Source organism: Pinus tabuliformis, chromosome Q (genome assembly GCF_031772625.1).
Source record: "Pinus tabuliformis cultivar Carrire ecotype Pingquan chromosome Q, CPIR1, whole genome shotgun sequence".
NCBI classification, from domain to species: Eukaryota; Viridiplantae; Streptophyta; class Pinopsida; order Pinales; family Pinaceae; genus Pinus; species Pinus tabuliformis.
Window position 1 is genome coordinate 1132316056 of NC_142296.1, and position 23942 is coordinate 1132339997.

The following is a 23942-nucleotide window of genomic DNA, read 5'->3' on the forward strand; positions in this document are numbered from 1 at the left end:
CGTGAATTACTATCAAACATATCTAGACAAAGTATAGCAGTGGGTTGGAGCCCAGAGGGTTGGTGCCCTGAAGGTTGGAGCCTCGAACAAACAAGGTAGGTGCCTTGAAGGATAGGGTTGGAGCCCTAGAGGATCGGAGTCCTCAAGAAACCAGGTCGATGCCTAAAGCAAATATAGGATTGGAGTCCTTGAGGTTGGTGCCTCAAAATTGACAAAGTTGGAGCCTTGGAAGTCCAAGTCGGTGCTTCGCAAATGCAGGTTGGAGCCTGGAAGATTGAGGATTGATGTCCTTGGAGTTGGTACTCCTAAACTCAAGGTTGGTGCGTTGGATAAGATAGGGTCGAAGCCCTAGAGGTCGGAGCCTCACTAAAGTCCAAGTAGGTGCTTGGCACATCCCAAGTTGGAGCCTGGGTGTCTTCATCAAGGGTTGGAGCCCTACCCATATTGTACTTGATTCATTATAAAGATTATATTAATAAAAGCGTTTACTTCTATTGTTCATTTTTGTGTTCTAAATATAAGTGATCTAACTAGTAAAAGTAACAATTGAAAAGAAATACTGATTCACCCCCCTCTCAGTATTTCCAACACTCCATGTAGTCCTCTTGACTACAACTCGATGTCGCCCTACCTCTTCTCCAGAGGTGCATGAGCACTCATGGAACAATCGTCATCCTCGCCTTCCCTATCCGCTTTCGCTAGAGCAGCCTTCGATTCAGAAGCTTCCCCCTTGCCCTTCTTCCGAGAGCACTGAGTGGCATGATGTCCCAGTTCCCCACAGTTGAAGCATCTGACCCTGGTGATGTCCTTGATACGATGCTTGTCTAGGATCGCCAGGATCCTGGCCTTCCAGATGACAAAATTGAATGCTCCATCCAATCTGTCCTGATCCCTCAACCCATTCATTGCCATCTCTACTTAAAAATAGGATTGGTTCTCTTCTCCCTCTCCTGATGTCAACTTAGCAAGACTTGGATCTGGATTTCTTTGGCGCTAGAAATCCTCTAAGGAACAAGCTCATCTAGACTCCCTCTGAGTCCTGATTTCCTTCATGGAAATCTCCTGCCAACTGTCGAATCACTTCCTCTCCAATCTTCCTTTGCTGTTGCAACCCAGATCTAGATTTCTTTTGCTAGAAATCTGTCAAGGCAGTGACTCCCTCTACCTCGGCTCTGTCTCCACAGACGTTGTTCTGCACCAACAGAAATAGCGTCCCACCAGCTCCTCAAATCAAATCTACTCTGCTTCCTCAGCCCCGGCAACTGACTGTTTCGAACGTCTCAGGCTCTACGCTGGCCCAGAGAGTTGACGTAGTCACTGCGTGGGATCCTCTCTAGCTCTGCATCACCCTCTGCAAGCTCGAAATGCTGACGCAGGCACTGCGTGAGCCTCTACATCACTCCTCTGGCTCTGCATCACTCCTGCAGTTGCTCCTCTACCTCCGAAACTTGGCAAAGGTACCTCTATCCAAAGACAGATATTTTGACAATTCCAGCAACTGATCAAACCCCATAGATGACAACTGTTGTTCCCAGTGCTGGGCGGCGATGGCTTCTCCAAGCTCTGCACTGGAACTGTGTCACCTCCTCTAGGAGCTGTGTCACCCTCTGAGTGAGCCTCTCTTGCTCAGAAGTCGATATGATGAACTGTTGCTCTCTGCCCCACAGAAAACCCCATCGCTGCCGCTAAGGAACTACGTCAGCCCCTCTAGCTTTTGCGTCCCCTCTCTATAGTTGTGTTGTCTCTCCTGCTACTACTCTGCCTCTCTGCTATGTGTTCTCGGCCTTGGACTAAAGTCCCTCTGCCGAACTACCCCTCTCATTTCAACTCAGATCACTTAGCTCGACTTTCTCAGCAAACCACGCCCGAGAAAAATAGAACTCTTTGATCTCTGGGTATGTCTCCAACTAATCCTCAGGACTCCTCTTATACTTTTCTTGTTGATGAATCAACCGTTGTGATCTAATCTCTAATCAACGGCTAAGATTAAAACAGGCTTGATCCTCGTCACTTAGAACCTTCTCACCCATATTTTTACTAATACACATTAATATTTTTATTTTCCTAAGTTTAGACTTAGGAACTTATTAAAAATATTAATTATTTTAATAACTCCTCATCCAAGTGGAATTTCTCCAAACGATTTCTAGGTTCTAGAGATCTTATTTATTCTAGCCCCTCCACAAAATTTCGGAGCTAGAGCACATCCGATGCTACCCAAAATCAACAGTTGTAGTATTGTCCCACAAACCAAACCATAGACAATCTCCCCAAGTCTTTGGGTCTTGAAAAATATGTAAAATTCCAGGATAAGCTTGGTGTAGTTAGTAGCTTGACCATTAAGAGAGGGTGTTAAAGTAGATATTAGCTTATAATGGTCAATTAGATATTAGATTTAGTTTTTAATAAATTCAATTTGAATTTAAGTTATTTTATGCTTTTATGTCTTATTTCACTTTATTGTGTTTATCATTCTATCCTACATTCATAAAGTTCATTGCCTCGAATTGCTTGTAATCCTATATACGGGTTTCACTTTCTCATTATAAAATACAACACAAAGAATTCTTTTGAGTTCTTGGTTTCTTTATGTGCTCAATTATCGTAACATTACTCTAATTAATTCTCTATCATTTCACCTAACTTGCAACCATCAAACTCATCCCAAGCAAGCACGGTGATAGACCACACATCCTTGTGTCAACTCACCCCAAGAACTTTAGCATGAGGAATGGCTCACCATTTTAAAAATGAAATATCACCACTAGTGTTGCTCATTGTACCTCCATTTTGGGTGACCACCTTTTACATATGCAAACAATGTGCTATATTAATAACAATATGCTACTTTTCATTCAATCGTGATTTTTGCTTGTAAGCACTCCTTGTTAAATTATTCTAATCCCATGCACCAGCCATATCTATTTCAATATCATTATTATAATCCCATGCACAAACATGTTTATTTCAATATCATGAATATAAAATTAAAACCACTAGAAAACACTGCACTCAATCAATTCGGTTAAACAGAATCTATCTTGTTATTCATAAACTATGTTATAACATTTGTGGTTCTTTCATTCTTGAATTATAAGACATGATGTGCATATTTCCATCTTCCCACTCTCAGGCACCAAAATTTCTCTATCAACTTTAGGAAGAGATTTATTCACTTTTATATTATGCAAAGACAGTGATTACTATGGAGAGCATTGTATTTGATACCTCTTACAAAATCTTTCCAAATTCATATAAAACTTAACCATCTCTTATAGGTGGCACAAGCATACATGCAGACTCCATTGATAACTGAAGAACCAATGAATGCCACCTCAAAGATGAAATCACTACAAGAAAACAAATATTTCTCTACCAAAAGGGCCAATCAAGATACCAAAAAAGGGATAACATATTCAAACTCGCTAAGATTAATGGTTCAAACTTCAAGAGTAACAGCATACCAAGCTAGCATTATTACATGTAATGGAAGTGAAAAAATTTGTCGTGGTCCATGTAGAATGTTCCATCTGTAACTACACTACAAACCTCTAAAGGGGAGCAGTATAAATCGATATCCTATAATGTGTCAAATCGCTTTGAGCCATCCCTTATGCCAGGCATTCAACTCATTATGTTGGTCAATATCAGTTGGAAAACAATTGGCCCCATAATTTGACAAAAATATTACATTCACCAATAATGCACAAACTATATACTCGTTATACTTTAGGCCCATGTTCAACCATGTAACAGATAACCTTGGCATAAGAACAAGCAAATTGTGTACAATTGTTTCAGAGCAATGAGAATTTAAACAAAAGAAAATATGAGAGCTTCCATGTAAAAAGATTGATCTTATACAAGTCAATTAAACATTGTGAGATTTTACATCACAGAAATTGCTAAAACAGTAAGAGATATGGCACAGACCAAGGACTCACTAGGAGTCCTACAAAAAATGAATTTTCTCTCATTCATTTCATCTACATGAGACATCTAAATTCTCGTTTGATATATTTTGGACTAGATTGGAAAGAAACTGATGCAGATGTCCAATCAACAAACATCAAAGCATATTAGTCAAAGAAAATTATCATCTTAAATAGCATGGCGACTTGTAGGCTGCATCCATGCCAAGCCATTACAACCTATCTCAAGATTACTTGATCTGTCAATGTTAGGAGGAAACATTCCAATAACTTCAGTGACTTACACTAGCACCACCTTCAGAACCTGTAATGTTAACTGCACTATTGTTTTTTAATTGGAAAGCACAGTGAAAACTCATAATCTGAAATACAATCATGCATCTACCTATATATCGAAAAGTAAAAATCCTCTTTCTTTATTAATTACAATATAATAGAAGCATTTAAACAATCAAGAAATGATTTTACAATTTACTGAATCAAAATGTATACATGAAAACCAGAGCATGTCCTAACCTCCTTCAATAAAAGTCATATTTAACAAAACTTGTTTTCTAGAGAAGCTTTGACTTACCCTGCATGTCTCTCTCATCCTTTCTATCTGTTCTGGAGTCTTAATCTTCAAAAAAGATGACCCAAATACACATTGTCAGCTTTTCATCAAGAACTCAGGAACAATTTAGAAACTGCTTTAGTTCTAGCAGCACAAACGAAAATAACAAAAACAATTCACCATAACTCATAGTAACAGCTAAATATTCTCCACACCTCAACTGTATTTTGTAAATCACTCTTTGGCTCCACTTTCGGTATTCCCTATAATAGAGTCATTCAACAATTAGCCTGAAATTTGCTTCATACAATGAACACCGGACTCAACATACTGACATAGAAAAATCAGTTAGTATGTCTCATTTCTCACTGAAAGAATTCCTAATGTTATGGACTTGACGTAAGAATAGTGCAGATAACTTATTCCACTCCATTTTTGTATGTAAATTCAAGGAACAAAACAAGTAATTGTCTTGGTAGACATTGGTAGAGTTCCTTATTCAGAATTATATGCCCCCACGAGCCAATGGGCATACATACAATGTTTTCATGGTACAAAAAGCATCAGCAACATAACACTTTATAAAAAATCAGAAACTTGGTGGCAAACATAACAGATACGTACATCATGTGCCCAATCCGGCTTTGCAATATTATCAGGAACAAGTCGCTTAGAGGAAATTGGATAAGGTCTCAATGGCCTGTCCATCCATAAAGGACATTGTTAGGGTTTGAAGCAACTATATTCTTCTAGAATGACACTTTCAAACTCAGCAATACAAATGCATGTAAAAGCAATCTGCATTAATGAAATCTAAACAAACTTCACCATCCTACATAGGTGTGATTTAGACATGCGGAAGACTTATCCATGTCAAATGTTTGACTTCAAATCAAATTAGATAATGTGGATAATAACACCTGAAGTTCCCATGAAAAGCATTAGAAAACAAGCTTTATCAATAAAGAAATATTCAAAAAGAAGAGACCACAAAGGTTCCATGGATTTAATGGTTTGAAGTTGGAAAGTTGTGGGTATATACTGGCCTCTGATGCTCTCTAAAATTTAGGTGGACTGAAATTGGAGTGCACACTGCAGTCAGTAGGCTGTGCAGTGTCTGGGTGTATCTAAGTATCTTTTCTAGCGACCACTCTATTATTCACCTCAAAGATGAGAGTCAAGGAAGAAAATACAAGTGATGGAAATTTGAAAGACCTTTGTTGTTTACTCCAAAATTATACACAATTGTCACTGCAGATAATTCTCCATAGATAGCTGTGGGATAGCTTTTATCTATTATAAGGCCAAGGTTTCTCAGGGTTGTCCTTAGGAATTTCACCTTTGCAGTTTAGGGTGTTTTCAGTTTTCTTTGGGGATTTTTTGTAAATTATCTTTTCAATTTGGGAGGAGATGGGGAGAACCTCAACCAGCGGCTATGGTTCTGCAGTACCCACTTCTTCCCAGTTTGGCCCAGACGTACAAATTACAGCCTTTGAACTTTAAATAAGTCCATATTTTGTTGTATATGTGATGTGCATGCATGTCCATTTGGTATGTTGGAGCAAACTAGAAAGAAGAAATATCATCAAGAACTGAACATGCAAGGGGTAACATATGCCAAAGTCTCGACAGCTTTCACAGGATATATACCCACTAGAAACCAAAGTCACAAGACTCGACTTGTGATTGAAACTCAATTTGGATGGAGTGTCAAACCTGACTCAAACTAGGCAAAAACTCATGAATCAACAGAGAAAACACTTAGCACCATGAAAATACAAAAACTATAGATTTTCAAGAAAAACAAAAGTTTTTATAGATTATATATGAAAGATTACCATGCAAATACATTAAATATAATGCAATAATAGCATATCCAAAAATAACCAAGTATATCATACAATGTAGTAATGCACATGATAAAATCGCAATCAACAACTATATCTGTTATCGTTATTCATCCATGAAGTTTCAAAAAGAAACAACATCACCATGGAGTATGACTTGTTAAATGTTCATTTCAGGTAGCATCGGATGTGCTCTAGCCATGAAAATTGGTGGAGGCTAAAGCACATGAGATCTCCAAAACCCAGAAATGGTTTGGGCAGATTCTAACCGGTTTGGGAGACATTAAAATAATTAATATTTTTAATGGAGTTCCTAAATCGAAACTTAGGAAAAATAAAATATTAATAGGTATTAATATAAAACTGGGTTAGAAGGTTCCAAAAGTCATGGATCAAGCCAAATCTAATCTTAGCCATTGATTAGAGATTTAATCTCGACCGTTAATGGACCAACGAGAAAAGTATAAGAAGATGCTTGAGGGTTAGTTGGAGAACAGACCAGAGTAATAAGTCATTCATTTTGCTAGAGCAGGGTTGCTAAGCAAAAGTGAATCAGTGATCAGCGGCGAGAGGCAGTGAGTACGAGGCAGAGAGGCAGGGACAATACTAGGAGACCAGCACAGAAGCGGAGAAAGCCAAAGCAATAGTCAGTCCAGGCTACGCAAAGCCCAGATGAGGCAACGTAGAGCCCAGAGAGACTACATCATTCACGCAAAGGGTAGAGGGAGTGACGCAAAGGCTACGCAGAGAGTCCTGGGGCTGACGCAGGTCAGCAGGAGGCTGACGTAGAGGCCGGAAGGGCCAGCGCTAAGCTTCAGTTGAGCCGGAGAGGGTTTCGTGGGACAGGTTTTCTGAATACCTATTTCCGGATATAGAAGCATTGTTGTCGTATATTTTTCTCTGTCGGGTGACCCAGTTTAGGCACCCAGTTGTACTCTAATAAATTGCATAATAATATAACCCTCTGAATAGTTGCACCAGTTTTGCCACATTGGGTTTTTCTGAGGACATTGGTCCAAAAATAACGGTGTCACTTGTGTGCTTATTTTCTTTCAGTTGATGATTTGTAGATGTTGATACTGTACTTGTGTTTATTTTCAGTATTTACATGGTAAATAACTTGTTAAGTAATTAAACAAGTAGGAAGAAATAAACCAGATGATACAAGAAAAATTTCTAACGGGTTAAACTTTGAAATTCCAACATTAAACATGATTCATGAATGTCAAATGTCAATAGTGCAGACTCAAAGTTTAGAGCCAGATCTGAAATCACAGATTCATATGACAAAATTTGAAATATGGCATAAACAATACATATTGTTGTCGCACAAAGTGTCTAAGCACTGCAACAACACTCAGAGTAAGGGATGTCATTCTCATCCTTACTCACTCCGTTTAGACTCTCTCCTAGACAAGTCAAGGGGGGTAGTCCCTAAGGTGAATGAATGAAGATAGCCTATGGAACAAAGGCTCTAGGAGACTTAAAGATGAACAACTTGATGAATGCAAACGAGTCTTAGTTACCGAAATGGATAGATCTAATAAAATAAGACACAACCATAAGATAAAAATGATTTTAGACCAGTGCCTTTATATTCAATTAACCATAAACTAGATAAAAACAAGTTATCCAGAGCAATTTATAAATGTGATGAAAGTGACGATCATGAACGATTAAATGTAAATGCCCAAAACTTTATCATGCAAGATATTCTAAATACCATGAAGAATTATGAAGCTTAAACAGTATACGATTCTAGATTTAAAATGATTTTCTTCAATAAGGCAGATCGAGAATTTATCTTTCTCCTATAGTCAATCTTTAAGTATGATTCTACAACATTAATCGCGCTTGACAATAGAGAAATCAATACGACAAAATTTAAAAATTTACACCAAAAAAGACACCAAGGAACTTTAGATTTAGAATTTAATTATCCCTTAGGTAAATTTTTAATGTGCTAAGCTTATGAAGCAAAGTTTTAAAAAAAAATAATAATGTGACCAAAAATAAAACTCAAAAGAACTTAATTAAATTTAAATTTTTAATGGTCTGTAGGCCACATAAAAATTTAAAAAAAATTAAATGTGAAAGTTTAAGTTTTACATTTGATTTATTGCATTCGCAATTTCAAAGTCACAAAAAATGAAAACTAAAAAAAAAAAATATATATATATATATATATATATGTTTTTATGATTTTTAATGTTTTTGAATGTTTTAAGCAAAATCAAAATAAAATAAAATAAATGAAATCCAAACAAAAATAAAATCATAAGCTAAGACAAAAAAGAATGCAAAACAAAACAATTAAAATTAAATCAAAATAAAACAAATTGAAAAGTAAAACAAATACAATGAAATCGAATTTTCTTTTTGAAACAAACCTAAACCTAACTCATACATATGAAACAAAAGGGAAAAATCGAATTTGTGTGTTGTGTGTGCAGGTGTGGCGGCAGCGAAAGGGAGCAGCTCGAGGGAGGAACTCGGGCAAGAGCAGCGAGCTGGGTTGAGGGACTGCAACGATGAAGCCGCAGGAGGAGAAGGAGGAGCTCACGAGCTTGATGGGTAATGAATGCAAGATGAATAGGAGAGAGCAGCAAGGGAAATGGAGCTCGGGCAGTGAGGAGGGATGCACTAGAGCGGCTTTGCAGGTTGGATGAGAGCAGAGGAGATGTGAGTTGCGGAAAAGAAGGGATGGACTTCAAACCAATTAGGGAGGACGATCTTGCAGGGCTGAGGGAGCTGCGACAAGGGTTTTTTGCAAGCAAAATGGAGGAAAAGAGGGTCACAAAAAGGGGTTTGGACACGGGAGAGCAGGGAGATAGGGAGCGTTTGGAGGAAGGGCTCGATTTGCAGGTCTGCGAAGAGGGTTTAGGCAGCGAACAACAAAGGGCATGGGTACAGAGGGAAGCTTCGAGGGCAGCAAAGAAATTCGAAATTTGCAGTAGGCAGTTGGAAAACCCCAGGCAGCAAAGGAAGATGAAGGTTGGAATAATGGAGGGATAAGGGTTTTCTTAAAAGAAATCAAAAATTTTTGCAACAAAAAGATAAAAAAAACACAGGCAGCAACCTAGGCAACCAACGGTAGCCACAAAAAACCCAATATAAACACAGAAAAATCGAATTTCACGGCAATATATTTTTATGCTTCAGATTTGGCCTTGAAACCCTTATAAAAATTTCCAGATCTAAGAATTTTTAAACCCTTTGGACTGTAAAAAAGTTCTAAAACAAATGTCCTTGCAAAATAATATTTAGGCCAGATCTAACCCTTTAGGGCCTAGATCTGGCTTCAAACAAGAATTCTCCTTCGGATTTGTACCTATAATGAAAAAAACGAAACACCCAAAAACGATATATACAATGATGAAATTAGAATTGAAAAATAAAAATAAAAAATAAAAAACCTAGTGGAATTACAATAATTACATGCTGAAGGCTCTAAGTAGGAAGATCTATCATTATGCTGCACAGAAATTAAAAGATTTTTAAATTTTAAAGGAGGTGCTAACTCGAAACCCTCATGCATCAATAAAGCAAAAAATCTTATGATAAGCCCAGGATTAATTTAGCTGGGCTCTAACGCCCGAGGATCTAAAATCAAGATTTCCCTGCTAAACTCAATCCAACCCCCAGCGACTGAGCAAGATGCCCTCAAAATTTAAATTATTATTCAAACCCCGGCGACTGAGTAAGATGCCTGTACTCAAATCAGTCTTTAGAAGCTATCATCAATTGCTTTAGAAAAAATTATGCATGAAAATAACACATCATATAGTATTCCCATGAAGAGTAACACCAGCGGAATTTAACCCCAAAGTCTTTCTTTATTATCCAGAAAAAAAATTACACCAAAGCTTCTTACTAAGCACATGATTCAAAGATGGGATGGATCGACTAACAAATGACTTCCTATTTAAAGATAAATCCTCCAACGGCTAGTTCGAGTGATCCTCATCAAAGCAATCTCAACCGTTGATGAATATTAAAATTTCTTTTAATCTCATCCGTAGAAATATTCAAATATTGAGGAAATTCGAAATTTTTATTTAAATGCATTTTAATTAACTCAGAAATAGAATTTTTGAGTTAATTTCCCCAAAATTTTGACTTTGACTTAACCCGAGGGATCAAAGATTTAGACTTTATCAAAATAATTAATTTACTTTAGACCCAAGACCTTTTAAAATTTATTTTTTTAGGACCGACGAATTTTGCCTTTGGAAAATTTAAATTTACATAGGACCTAGAGTTAATTAAATTTCTAGCTTATGATTTTAATTAATTTTTGGCCAAAAAATTTAATTAATTAACCTATGAGGGATAAATTATTTTTTTAAGACTGACGAATTTTGCCTTTGGAGAATTTAAATTTACCTAGGACCTAGAATTAATTAAATTTCTGGCTTAGGATTCTAATTAATTTTTTGCCAGAAAATTTAATTAATTAACCTATGGGGGGATAAATTATTTTTCCAACCCTCAAGACACTTTACATCATGATTTTCATATTTTTTACATCATAAGGTGGAAAACCCATTTGTAATAGACCCTCACAGATTATCCATTTCTGCGACACAAGTATAATCCAGCAGACCAAGCAATTTGTAATAAAATTATCTAACCAAATAGTTAGGATTATCCCCAAATTACTTTTACATAGACTCGATCTAGAACACTAGGACTTGCCTAAGATCCTAGCGACAAAATCCATTCCAACTTTGGGGTAAGACTGGAGGGGAAAACTTTGTCGATCATCTGAGAATGGATCGGTGAGACAAAAAACCTCTCAGAATGGAGATCGTCACTAAAAAAGTAGGTTTACCTACGTTGTTACATACATGTCACGGTTCTACTGAGATTATTTATATCATATACATGCAAAATGGATTTACATTATAACATGATGATCAGGCTGATGACGATAGTTGGATGGCACGGACACATCGATCAAGTGCCATCCCTTTTGCGAAAAAAGGGGGTGTACTGCTATGGGTCGTTGACACGTAGTGGTCAACACATAACAACTTCTAGTCGACATGCAAATGTCAAAATCGGGAAAACCCTCACTGGTATGTTTCAGGTTGGAAATGCTTGTCTCAGAAATTTTCCAGAAAACTCCAAGAGAAATGAATATGAATTGTGCACATGACAAAAAAATGCCTTTATACACTTTCAGTTACTAGTCAACTACCTGGACCCAACAGGTATGACTTGGACAAAAGTTGACCTACCCTAAATAGTTGAAAATAGACAGAACTCATTTCACCAATAGACCAAGCTGACTCCACCAGTCCCAAGTTGACACATTACGACTTGTTACTTTGTTGGTGATTAAAACAAGGTCAATACTTATCACATCAAGTATGATGCTTTATAGGGGCACCTATGGTGTTCCTATTCTGAGCCTACAACTAACAAAGGCAAAGAAAGAAATCACATCAATCTCCATGGATGACCTAAAAATGAAGCTATAAAATACATAAGCATAGATCCATCTTAACCTAAGACATACTAAGCATCAAACATCATGTCTTTTCCATTTTATTTTATTATTGTGTGTATGTTCCACCAACATCTCTCCGACAAGTTGTAAAGCACCTTGCTTTGCTCAATTCAATTACCTAGAGAATCTCAACCAAATGCCTATGGCCTCTCTAAGCTAAGTGTTACAATTTGGTGTGGAGATGGAGTTAACAGCATAATGCACAGACAATGTATTGAAAAAAATAGGGTATTTGTTGGGAGAAATTATCCCAATTTTGTTATTTTATATTAACCCATTTATTGCAAAATTCACGGTAGATATCATTGCTCATTTGTCACTCTAGAGGGTCCCTCTCCATCTTTTGTTGTCGTGACAAGCAAAGAAGGGAAGTGAGCAGTTATTTGTGATCTCAAGGTCGTCATCCATGATTCAGCCCCTCTGGGATACTCCCACCCTTGTGCCAAATAACAATGTCCTTCAACTATGGGGTATGTCCAGGGAATCTAGCCCACAATATCCATTGGTTGTTGGAATTGTAATGGTGCATTTTGGTCATCATGAGGTACACTTCATGATGTGATCAACTCCAACGACCTCCTTTTCCTCACAGAGATGCACGCTAGCCCCAATCAGGTGCTACCTCAATCCATGGGTACCACTAGGCATGGTCATGTTGACAGGAGACTAGATCTAACAACATCAAAGGGTTTGGGAGGTTGGTGTGTCTTATACGAGACTCCCTCCAAGGTAGGGTTATTATGGTGTCATTGAATGAGCACGCTAAATTTTTGTGGGTTCAATGCCATAAAAACAACTCCCTTCTCCAAGACAGCTACATTGCAGTTAGCTACTTGCCCCCAGCTTCATCGCATTTTGCAATACATAGTGAGATTGAGAAAGACCCTTTCCTCAATCTTTATGAAGACATCTACAACTATTCTACTCTTGGGGAGGTCAGCCTTCTCGGTGACATCAATGCTCGCACCAAAAATACTAAAAGGTACCCCTTCATGATAAATTTGAGGAAACACTTTACCTCCAAGAGCTAGAGCTAGGGTTTGTGGGTCTTCATAGGAATTTACAATACAGGAATGGACCCCACACAAGTTATAGGAGAAACCTCTTGTAGTTGGGCAAATCCTATGGCTTACTAATATTGAACGAGCTCCCTTGTTTTTCAGGCTTAGCTTCCCCAACAGTGGGGTGACCAATGTGGTTGACCATATCTTGGACAACCAAGACCACCTCCCACATATTCAACACCTCTCAATTTCCCGCCTTCCCCTAGCAAACCATGCACTCCTCACCTTGTCCCTCTCTACTTCTCATCCCCCTTCCCCAACCCCCAAGCCCACCCTACCAACCCCCTACACCACCTTCCTTTTCAATAGGGATTATGTTGCATCATACACCATCCACCTTAAGGAGTTATTCCTCCCCATTTCCCACTTAAGGTCATTGGAGACAGCCACAACCAAATATGAGATAATTTCCTTGATCCTCATGAAAACAACCCTAAACTCTTATAACCACTCTACTCTTTGTCACACACATGAATCTAGCCTTGCCTCTTGTTCCATGAATCGGTGGTTTGATGATGAATGCAAATCCCTCCACAAACAACTTTGTCTCACCCTCACACACAACCCATCTTCCTCCCCTCACCCCCACAAAACATATTGTAACCTCCACTCCTTAAAAGCCTTTTGGCATGCCCTTTTTCCTCAATCCCATACCATTTCACCTATCCTTGACCCCCAGACCATGTCTCCCACGCCACCTCCTTTTATGATATTCCTAGTCAACCTCCCACCCATGTCTCCTCCACTCACCCCCCCTCTTGCCACCTTTTATCTAAGCAGGACATTAGGAGAGCAGTTAGAGCTATGTCTACTAATAGAGGAAGGGCTCCAAGTTGAATTCCTTAAGCATGGAATCCAGTCCCTTGATTCCCATATCGCTAATTTATCAAATCATGAGGTATGTTCGAGCTTCCCCCATCCTACACCAAACACATTATTCATTTCATCCACAAATCAGCGAGCAGTTTTGATCCAAATAACTACTGAACTATCATGGTGAGTCATAGATTCTCTAAGCTTTACGCTGCCATCCTATACCAATGGTTTCTAAGGAGCTAGAGAGTCGTCATCTCAAGACTAAAGAACATGTAGGTTTCCACCACAACTACTAAACGATTGATCACATCTTCACAATAGGAGCCACTATTGAGGAGGCTCACCATCATTCTTCGAAGGTTTACATCTACTTTGTAGACTTTTAGAAAGCATTTGACACGGTACTAAGAGAGGCATTATTCCAGACTCCACAACATTAGCATATCTAATACTATATGAGCCAGTCTTGGGATGCCTTAGGATGGCACACGAACTTTTCGATTTCATCTAAAGTACCATCAGGGTAAAGCAGGGGTACCCCCTCTCACCAACCCTCTCTAAGATCTATATTGATGAGTTCGAGTTTTTCCTCCATAAGCATATCCAAGAAGGAAATGTGTTCCTCTACATCAAGTGTTGACTTCCTTGATCCTATCTGTCGATGACTTGGTCTTTTTGGCCTTGTTACCGCTCAAACTAACAGGGGTCCTATAAAAGGATCCTTGAAGGGCTACTACTAGGTCAAGGGCAACAACCGAGGGCCCACTGTCACCTCAACTAAGACTCCCTACTCTTTACGGACTTTCATCGATGGGAGGAGACCCGGTATATGGAAAATCACTTGTGAAGGACAAATCAACAAACACATGTGAAGTGACCTTAATGATCCTTTTCCTAGAAGGAGGCTAAGGATGGAGCTTATTTGCTCTTCAAGCAAGGTACAAAGATTTCTAGGATAAGGAGGATTTGAGGGTTAGGTTAGAGGAATATGCCTTGTAATGGAGTTTCCCAATCCTAAAATCCTTATTGAACTTGACTTCCCAAATGGCTCTTGAATAATTGACTTTTCAAAGGTATCGGACCACACGGACCAAGTGGACCCTGCATAGGTTAAGGAGAGAGAATCTAGCAACCAATGATGTTTTTAACACAGACACGGAAGGGGAAAGGATCAAAGAAAGAATTTCCAATTAAAAGTGTCAAATTGATCCTATGAGGTGCTAGCCTAGGGAATACCAGGCCAGATTTTGGTCTCAGAGCTAGGGCTTGGGTTATCTCACAACTCCACCGTCGGAATGGCTTCAAATTTGGAGGAGGCCTTGAGGACGCACCAGCGTAGTAGAGGCTAGGAGATCAAACTTTTTCTATGGATATTTCGTCAGGAAACTAGGTGACCCAACTTGGCTAGACCTAGAAGAGAAAAGGAAGAGGTGGAGAAAAATGCTCTTTGAGTGATCACACCAGTGCCTAATCCCTTGGGGAGAATGGAGTCTAGGAGAACGATGAGAAAGGACTTCATATTTCAATCAAGGAGGCCTTAAGGATAACTTTGTTTGGCCTTTAGGGCAAGAAGAAGTGACCTCAAAGCTTTTATACTTCGCTTTGCAAAAAGAGATGGCTTGTCAAGATAAATTCACTAGTAGAATTATCCCTAGGAGATTTCATTCATTATACATGGCCCATACATTGAGAGGTGCTATATAGAAACAATAATTCCACAATTTCGCAATGTAGCAATTAGCCCTAGTATAGCAAAAATCCCATTCAATGCATATGACAAAAGTAAAACAAGAATAGCATTTACATGTAATAGAACATATCCAACCATCAACAATTTGACAATAAAGAAGCTCCAAGATAAGATACTCCAATCCAAACATCAAAATTCATCCATGCTCCAATTCATCCTCCAAGAAAAAGTGCAAAATTCTCAAGAGAGAAGAATGATCCAATCCAAAGTGATGATACAAATGAATTCATGTCTCTCCTATTTATACACTCATTAGGAGTTCGAATTACCTAATTTGAGCCTACATTAGCCATCAACTAAAACAATGTGAAAATAATTATCTATTGGTGACAAGCCCACCAAACTACCTCACAAATAAAATAATAAGCCTCCTAAGAGGTCGAATGATCAATACTGCATGTCATTGGGCTCTCTAAGAGGACTGATGAAGTCCATAAGTGCCAAAATGATGATTTGGACTTCCAAAAGCAATGGACAAGGGGTTGGCCCCTTGTTCTCCACATAATAGATCTGTGGTGCTCCCAATGGCTGTGAGGGCACACAAGTGACCTCAGGGGTCTCCAAGTAAGTCGAAGATGCATGTAGACCATATGTAAGGGCTCAGATGATGGTGTAAGTGATGCCAAATCATCCTACAAGTCCTAGGTCATCTGCCAAGTGCAAGGTACATCTGTGGGGATGGTTGGGCAAAGGTGAAACAGGTGCATCTTCCTTGTCCAATAGGTGAATCTCAAGCAATCTCTAAGCATCTTTGGGGATCCATGAAGTGTTGTCTATTGTTGTGGAGGCCCATGGCTCTCAACGCACACCCTACATGTGCCAATGTAGCCCTTTAGAGGGTTAAGACCCGATATAGGGAGACCAAACCCAAAATGGAGACCATCTGCAATCCTGCATAAGATCCAATGTGTCCTCTAACCTTCCAGTACAACAAGTCATCAAAAAATTAAGTAAAAGAGCTTACAAACCATGGACAACAAGTGGGGACTTCATAATGGCATGCCCTTCCATAATGGGCTTTACCATGTGCTAATGTCTCCAAACTCCAAATGGGGTTAACCAAGTATCACATCAGGTGGTTTCTACTTCTAAAGGGGATAATATGTGCAAGGTACATCATTTAAAAGGTGGTGGCATGTGATAAAGAGATGAGTGGAGTAGGAAATGAGAAGGGGCAGCCCTGGGCCACATGCTAGGGTACAAAGGTAGCTAGTAAAAGGGAAGCCCACAGTTGGGTATATAATGTATAAGAGGGAGCAATCGTCGTACATGAGGTGCTCCGGCCTTGATTTTTCCACCCTTCTTTGTTGAGAAATCTAAGGTATGAATAGTTAAAAGATTTCTCTACTTGATAATTGCTTGTGATGTACTTTTACTTCTTAGCTTATAGTCTTTTCTTCGTTATGTTATTATTGTGTTCTTTTTATCAAGACAATTATCAACATGCACAATAAAAGACAAGTGACACCATATGTAGGCTTGTCAGCCAGGGCCAAAACCTCTCACCACTTGAGAGGAAAACCCGATCAAAATTCTTCTTCTGGATCTTCAATTGATGAGTACCAAGACCATGACAAAGACCCTTAACTCAAGTATCCTCCCAAGAACCTTGTCACTAACCTTGATGCTTTGCCTCTTCCCTTCCTCAACTTCCTTCTTGATCTTGAACTGCTCTTCTTGGCTTCCTCTAGAGAAACTCGGTCTCTATCCTTCACACTGCTTCTTTTCTGCTTCCTCTAGAGAATCTTGGTCTCTAGACTTCACACTGCTCTACTCGGCTATCTCTAGAGAATCTCGGTCTCTAGATCAGAAACCCTAGTCTCTATATTGCTTCTCTTCGGCCTCCTTTTATGCAGCAATAAGTTCTCATTTGATCTTCTCTTGATGCCTTCGGTCCTTCTTCTTTTGTACCCAAAACGCGTACCCGAGAAGAATACTTCCTTCGATGACCCCAGAAGAAACCTTCCTTGCTATACCCAGAAGAATCCTTTCTTCGTTATCCCCAGAAGAAACCTTCCTTTGCTATATCTTCTTCGCACTTCTATTGTTGGGCTCTTCTTCGCACTTCTTCCTGATCTAATGCTTGTCAAGTTGTTTGCCTCTAAGTGAGGCCGAGTATGGCTATATATACACCTCAACACATGTCCTTTAGGCCGACATGATTACTAGTGGTTAGGCCGACTTCCTCTAGCAAGTTCTTCCATAGTTGTAGGCCAACTTGTAGAGGATAAGTGACAACTGACAAGGTCTTGGAGGATACTTTACATAGATAAGTTTGACCTTTTACAAAATGTAACATGACTTCATTACATGACAAATGACTCTAATATTTTATGACTAGATGACAAATAATTCCTAAAGACTCTCAATGGGAGTCTTGACTCAAAAATAAAATCTCTTGCTCATGAAACCCATGAAGCAAGCAATACAATAATTTTATTTTTCTTCTTTACATCTCTTTACATAAAATCATAATTACATGTCATTATGAAGACCGAACCTAGTTACACTTTTCAACGCTCCCTCTTAACTAGGGAGGTATTCATAATGGTACTTGGACATTCTCAATCTGAAGAATTTCTCATAAGAAGAATTTTGGATTGGTAACTCATTTGTATAGCATCATATCAACCAGCATTGTTACATGGCAAGGCCTTGACTAACAACTCCATCTCTCCACAAGATCTGAGTTGAATGTTGGCGAGACCAATGATTTATAGACAGTCTCATCATTGTCTCTCTCGCAACATCCCCTACCTAGGTACTCAGAGTGTGTTTCATGAGGACTATTCTTATCTTGGACTCCCCAGCCCTCAAAGAATATCGGTCCTCCACAATTACTCTTCTATTGGATGGCCTATCTCATCCTCAAAGGGTATAGGATAACAAATAATTACCCAATCCTCCATTATGTCTTCCTAGGTGAAGACCGGAATGACGTGTCTATCTCTCCCTCTCAGATAGAAGGACATATTCCAATAAAGGAATAGATTCATTCCTACAAAAGGAATGTACAAAAGGAAAGGACCTAATCTCCCTCTTGGCTTAGGAATTTCCAAGTTTCTTCCAAGTAAGAAACTTCTTTTCAGGCTCCCTCTTAACTAGGGACCTACAACAGCTTCTCATGTGGAGATCATGGAACAACCAGCTGCTTGAAAAGCTCCTTCCTTTGATGTCACGAATTTATTCTTCGTTATGGAGTCTTCATCTTTTGGGACTTCTTCATAGGGCACAGACCATCCATCACTTTCGTTCATGAGTCAGTCATGTCCTCATTCCTTTCATCAGAAAGTGATTCATCAGTTTTTCCATCTGGCTTTGCTTCATGTCATGCTGCTTTTTTCATGTCATATTTTCGAAAGGATCTTACATCCTTCTATATGGTCTTCCTAGAAGTCATCCACAGATCTTCCCTTTGGCAGTCCTACATAATCCCATCCAAATATTAGTTTAAAAATACAAAATGAACACTTAAATCAAAATTACCTTTGTGATGGTCTCTTATCATGACATCTTCATGTAGGTATCAGCATCATGTATGCATGTTGACACATCTCCAAAGATATTCATTGTCAAGGGTCTCCATCTTATCCGAGTCTTCATATCTTTCTGGGAGATATTCTAGTCAACTCTTTTTGGTCTCGAATGTTGAATTGTTGCATATTTTACGATCTCTTCCTTTCTTTTCACACACTTCATTCCCAGGAGCTTCCAATTAGAGTTCCTTAATTGTAGTCAGCTTCCTCATGATTCATATGAGAACATATTATGTTGATTTCATCTAGTGTGACTTATGCTTTTTTGCAATCTTTCGAAGGAGGAGATCCCCTTTTTCTTTGATCATATTTCCCAAGATGGAAATAGTGATCCATATTATTTGCAACCATATGACATGACTTTCATAATAATCTATGTAAGCATACATACCTCATCTTTCCTTTGGGTCATCCAAACTTAGTGTAGTAGCTTCCTTTGAACGAACAAGTTTTACCCTGCTTCACTGTTATGTCAGCATACCATCATTCCTTGAATCCCATGAGTTGGAATTCCTGATGAAACACTTGCTTTCTTTCTAGATCGGAGAATCCTTTGATAAGGATTCCATCGGAGAAACTTGAGGATCTTTCATATCCTCACCCAGCACATATTTCCTAACTATTGTATGATCATCCCAGTCGATGATGACCTTTACTTCTTTCTATACTTGAGATTTCAGTGAGGTCTCCAAGAGCCCTCATTCTTTGTAATCAATAGAATTTATTCCAGAGATTCTTTCTTCTTCTCATGTCAAGAGCTCTTACTTCTAATGCTTCTACCATGATGCTATAATCTGATGCATCCTATCTTATTTACATTGCTTCCTATCTATAAATTACAAGTGGAAAGTACCTTGAAGAAAATCATCTCAGTCATAGTAGAGATCTTTCACTTCTTCCTTCTTAGTTTCTTTGTCTCAGGTTCTTTCACTTCCTCAGTAATATGGGCTTCTTCCCTATCCCTTTTGTCCTTTATACATTTAGGACAATCTCTTCTATAGTGCCCAAGTTCCTGATATCCATAGCATCTTATCTTAGCAATGTTCTTCCTTTTCTTTTGAGGACCAAACTTTCCAAATTTCCCTTTTCTTCTTGCCATAGCAGCATATGCTTGATTCTGCTCATTTGGTCCAACATCAACCTTTGCCTTCAGTCTGGTTTCTTCAATCTTACAAAGTGACCATAGATCTTGAAATGGAGTAGTAGTCCCTTTCTTCCCATATAAACTTGAAGTGAAGTTACCCCATTCTTCCGGCAGTGCATTCAGTACCACTATGGTCATCTCTCTATCAAACATGACTTCTCCTAGCTCTTGTAGTTGATCTCGAATTTCTAATATCCTCATGAAGTATGAGGCTATTCCATCTTCCTTGGACATCTTTAGTTTGTAGAGTTCTTTCTTTAATGAGATTACTTCTCCTGTAGTACTTACAGAAAACAATTCTACCAATTTTTCATATATAGCTTTTGCAATCTCCAACTTTGATACATATGGGATTAGAGAGCCTTTTATAGATTCTATAAGAATCCTCTGGCCTCTCACTTGTCCCTTCATAAATCTAGCATGTGCTTGAGTATCTTCCTTTGGAGGCTGGGTTATTGATCCCTTGATGTGATACCTTATTCTCAATGATATTTAGGTCCGTCATTTTCTTCCATGCAAGGAAATTTGTAGCCCCAACCAATTTATTGCTTTCCCTGCAAAAAGACATATTGTTATTATGAATATAGTCATAGACTTACTTGAGAAATTGATACTTGCTTCCTCCTTTATCTTGATGTTGATAGAGGATTTGCTTCTTGAGAGATTGATGAGAGAGAGCTTGATTCACGATCCTTCTTGAATGTTTTCAACTTCCTTCTTTCTTGAAGATGGTTTCTAAACTCTTGTTGGTGTAGATTTCTTCAATCTAGGGTTTGATTCTTTAATGTATATCTTGATCTTTTGCTTTGATAACCTTCAACTTGCTTTGATGTCTTTCTTGACACTCGATTCTTGAGTGTCTTCTTTGATTAGATGCCCTTCCTTTGACTTCAACACCTTAGCTCCGATACAATGTTGAGAAATCTAGAGTATGAATAGTTAAAAGATTTCTCTACTTGACAATTGCTTGTGATATACTTTTACTTTTTAGCTTATAGTCTTTTTCATTATGTTATTATTGTGTTCTTTTCATCAAGACAATTAACAATATGCACAATAAAAGACAAGTGACACAGTATGTAGGCTTGTCAGCCAGGGCCAAAACCTGTCACCTTTTGAGACGAAACTCAATCAAAATTCTTCTTCTAAATATTCAATTGGTGAGTACCAAGACCATGAAAAAGACCCTTGACTCAAGTATCCTCCCAAGAACCTTGTCACTAACCTTGATGCTCTGCCTCTTCCCTTCCTCAACTTTCTTCTTGATCTTAAACTGCTCTTCTTGGCTTCCTCTAGAGAAAATCAGTCTTTATCCTTCACACTGCTTCTTTTCAGCTTCCAATAGAGAATCTCGGTCTCTAGACTTCACACTACTCTACTCGGCTATCTCTAGAGAATCTTTGTCTCTAGATCAGAAACCCTAGTCTCTATATTGCTTCTCTTCGACCTCCTTCTATGCAGCAATAAGTTCTCCTTCGATCTTCTCTTGATGCCTTTGGTCCTTCTTTTGTACCCAAAACGAGTACCCCAGAAGAATACTTCCTTTGATGACCCCAGAAGAAACCTTCCTTGATATACCCAAAAGAATCTCTTCTTCGTTATACCCAGAAGAATCTCTTCTTTGCTATACCCAAAAGAATCCTTGCTTCATTATCCCTAGAAGAAACCTTCTTTTGTTATATCTTCTTCACACTTCTATTGTTGGCCTCATCTTTGCACTTCTTCTTGATCGAATGCTTGTCGATTTGCTTGCCTCTAAGTGAGGCCGAGTGTGGCTATATATACACCTCAACATGTCCTTTTAGGCCGACATGATTACTAGTGGTTAGTTTGACTTCTTCTAGCAAGTTCTTCCATCGTTGTAGGCCGACTTGAAGAGGATAAGTGATAACTGACAAGGTCTTGGAGGATACTTTACATAGACAAGTTTGACCTTTTACAAAGTGTAACGTGACTTCATTACATGACAATGACTCTAATATTTTATGACTAGTTGACAAATAATTCCTAAAGACTCTCAATGGGAGTCTTGACTCAAAAATAAAATCCCTTGCTCATGAAACCCATGAGGAAAGCAATACAATAATTTTATTTTTCTTCTTTACATCTCATTACATAAAATCATAATTACATGTCATTATGAACACTGAACCTAGTTACACTTTTCAACATACTTTATATGCATTTTGCCTTTTTATGATTTTTATTTAATTAACTAGTTGGGGCTCAAGGGGTAAGAGCATGATGTGTGAGATATAGCAGTGGATACCCCTTTTTAAGGTAGGGTGATTCATTGCCCACCAGGGGTTGGGACAATCATGGGTTCCCATATGATGAAAGAGGCTCATAGAGCCTGTAAGAACTATGGTTATGGCCATGATGATGGAGTAGAGCTCATGTATTGGCTTTTGCCCACGTGCTAAATGTGTTTGTCCTAGCCATATTTTGCATTTTGTGGTACATTTTGCTATTGAATGTGGCCAATTATGCTTTTTCTTTTCTTTTTAGTTGCACCAACCTCCGAGGAAAAGCCAACCGAATTCTTCTTTTATTAGAAATCAATTGTTCAATAGAGATATAAGATATAATGAGAGATCAAGAGAATGAGTAAGTTCACCCAAATTTTAATAAGTTGTAGCATGAAGATCAATGGTAGCAGCAAGAGATGCACACACTGAATCAACCTTGGCTTACCAAGTTCTACTCTTACTCTCCAAGTCTTTCTCTCACAATCTTCTTCAACTCTTTCCAACTCTCCCTCAAGTTCAAATTCTTCTTTCACAATGCACAAGTAGTGAGGGGAGAAAGAATGAGGCAAATATAGGAGCAACGAATCCATGCCATTAAGGAGGGGTAACTCGCATGCCAAGAGGAGAGTAACATATGCCCATTTAGGAAATGTCATGTCATTAAGAAGGTACGCATGCCTTTGGCACTTATGCAATTAAGAAGGAAAGTGTAACATATGCATTAAAGAGTGCGTAAGAGGAATCTTTCATGACATGCTTTAATGAGAGCGTAAAAGAGTGTATAAAGAATCTTTTATGACTTGTTTTTATTGAGTGTAAGAGAGTGTAAGAGCATTAATGAGAGTGTAAGAGGAATATGCCATGCCAATAATGAGAGTGTAAGAGAACATTATTGAGAGCCATGGTTAAGTGACTTGAATTTTTTTTAATAATAATATAATAGTATCATAATAATAATAATAATAATATTAATGATAATATTGATGATTAAGTCGAAATTGAACTACTAGGACTGATTGATGGTTAGAAGGAATATTCCATCAACAATACTTGATTACCAATTGATGCAAGACGATCTATTACTTTTGGAAAGTCATACTTTAGGCTTTCTATTTTTAGATATTCATCCATGAGCTGCCAAATTTTCAACATTACGCTAAGGTGTTTCATCAAATATTTTTCCCAAAATGACACCTTTAGCATATTTAATTAAGATATGCTCAATAATAACCTTGTCTTACATGAATTGTCAAAATTCAACAGAACCAAAAATAAATTATGCAGAATTGACCCTCATAATGAAGTGTTGCGAGCAATCCTTGTTAAACCCCATAAAACTCCTCCAAAACCCTCTAGACCCACTAATAACGTAATCTCATTCCCATAATCAAGTTGTTACCGACCCTAGAAATCCATCCTAGTTGCATCATAAGGGAAAATAAAAATGGGGACATTACAAATCCTACAGCTGTTGGGAATCACGATTGTCGTTAGACCGAAACCTACACGTATTAGTCAACGACCACATCCCCAGAG

At 38.4% G+C, this 23942-nt stretch overlaps 1 protein-coding gene across 4 annotated transcripts in view; it reads right to left on the reverse strand.

Moving 5' to 3' along the window:
- Positions 1-23942, reverse strand: part of LOC149223534 (methionine aminopeptidase 1A-like) — a 205231-nt gene that overhangs the window by 144986 nt on the left and 36303 nt on the right. For all 4 annotated transcript variants that reach the window (XM_089385861.1, XM_089385859.1, XM_089385860.1 and 1 more), the window contains 3 exons: positions 5110-5185; positions 4701-4748; positions 4507-4551 (listed from right to left, as the gene is read on the reverse strand). In XM_089385861.1, the coding sequence (XP_089241987.1) occupies positions 4507-4551; positions 4701-4748; positions 5110-5185 (169 nt within the window). The remainder of the gene's footprint in view (positions 1-4506; positions 4552-4700; positions 4749-5109; positions 5186-23942) is intronic.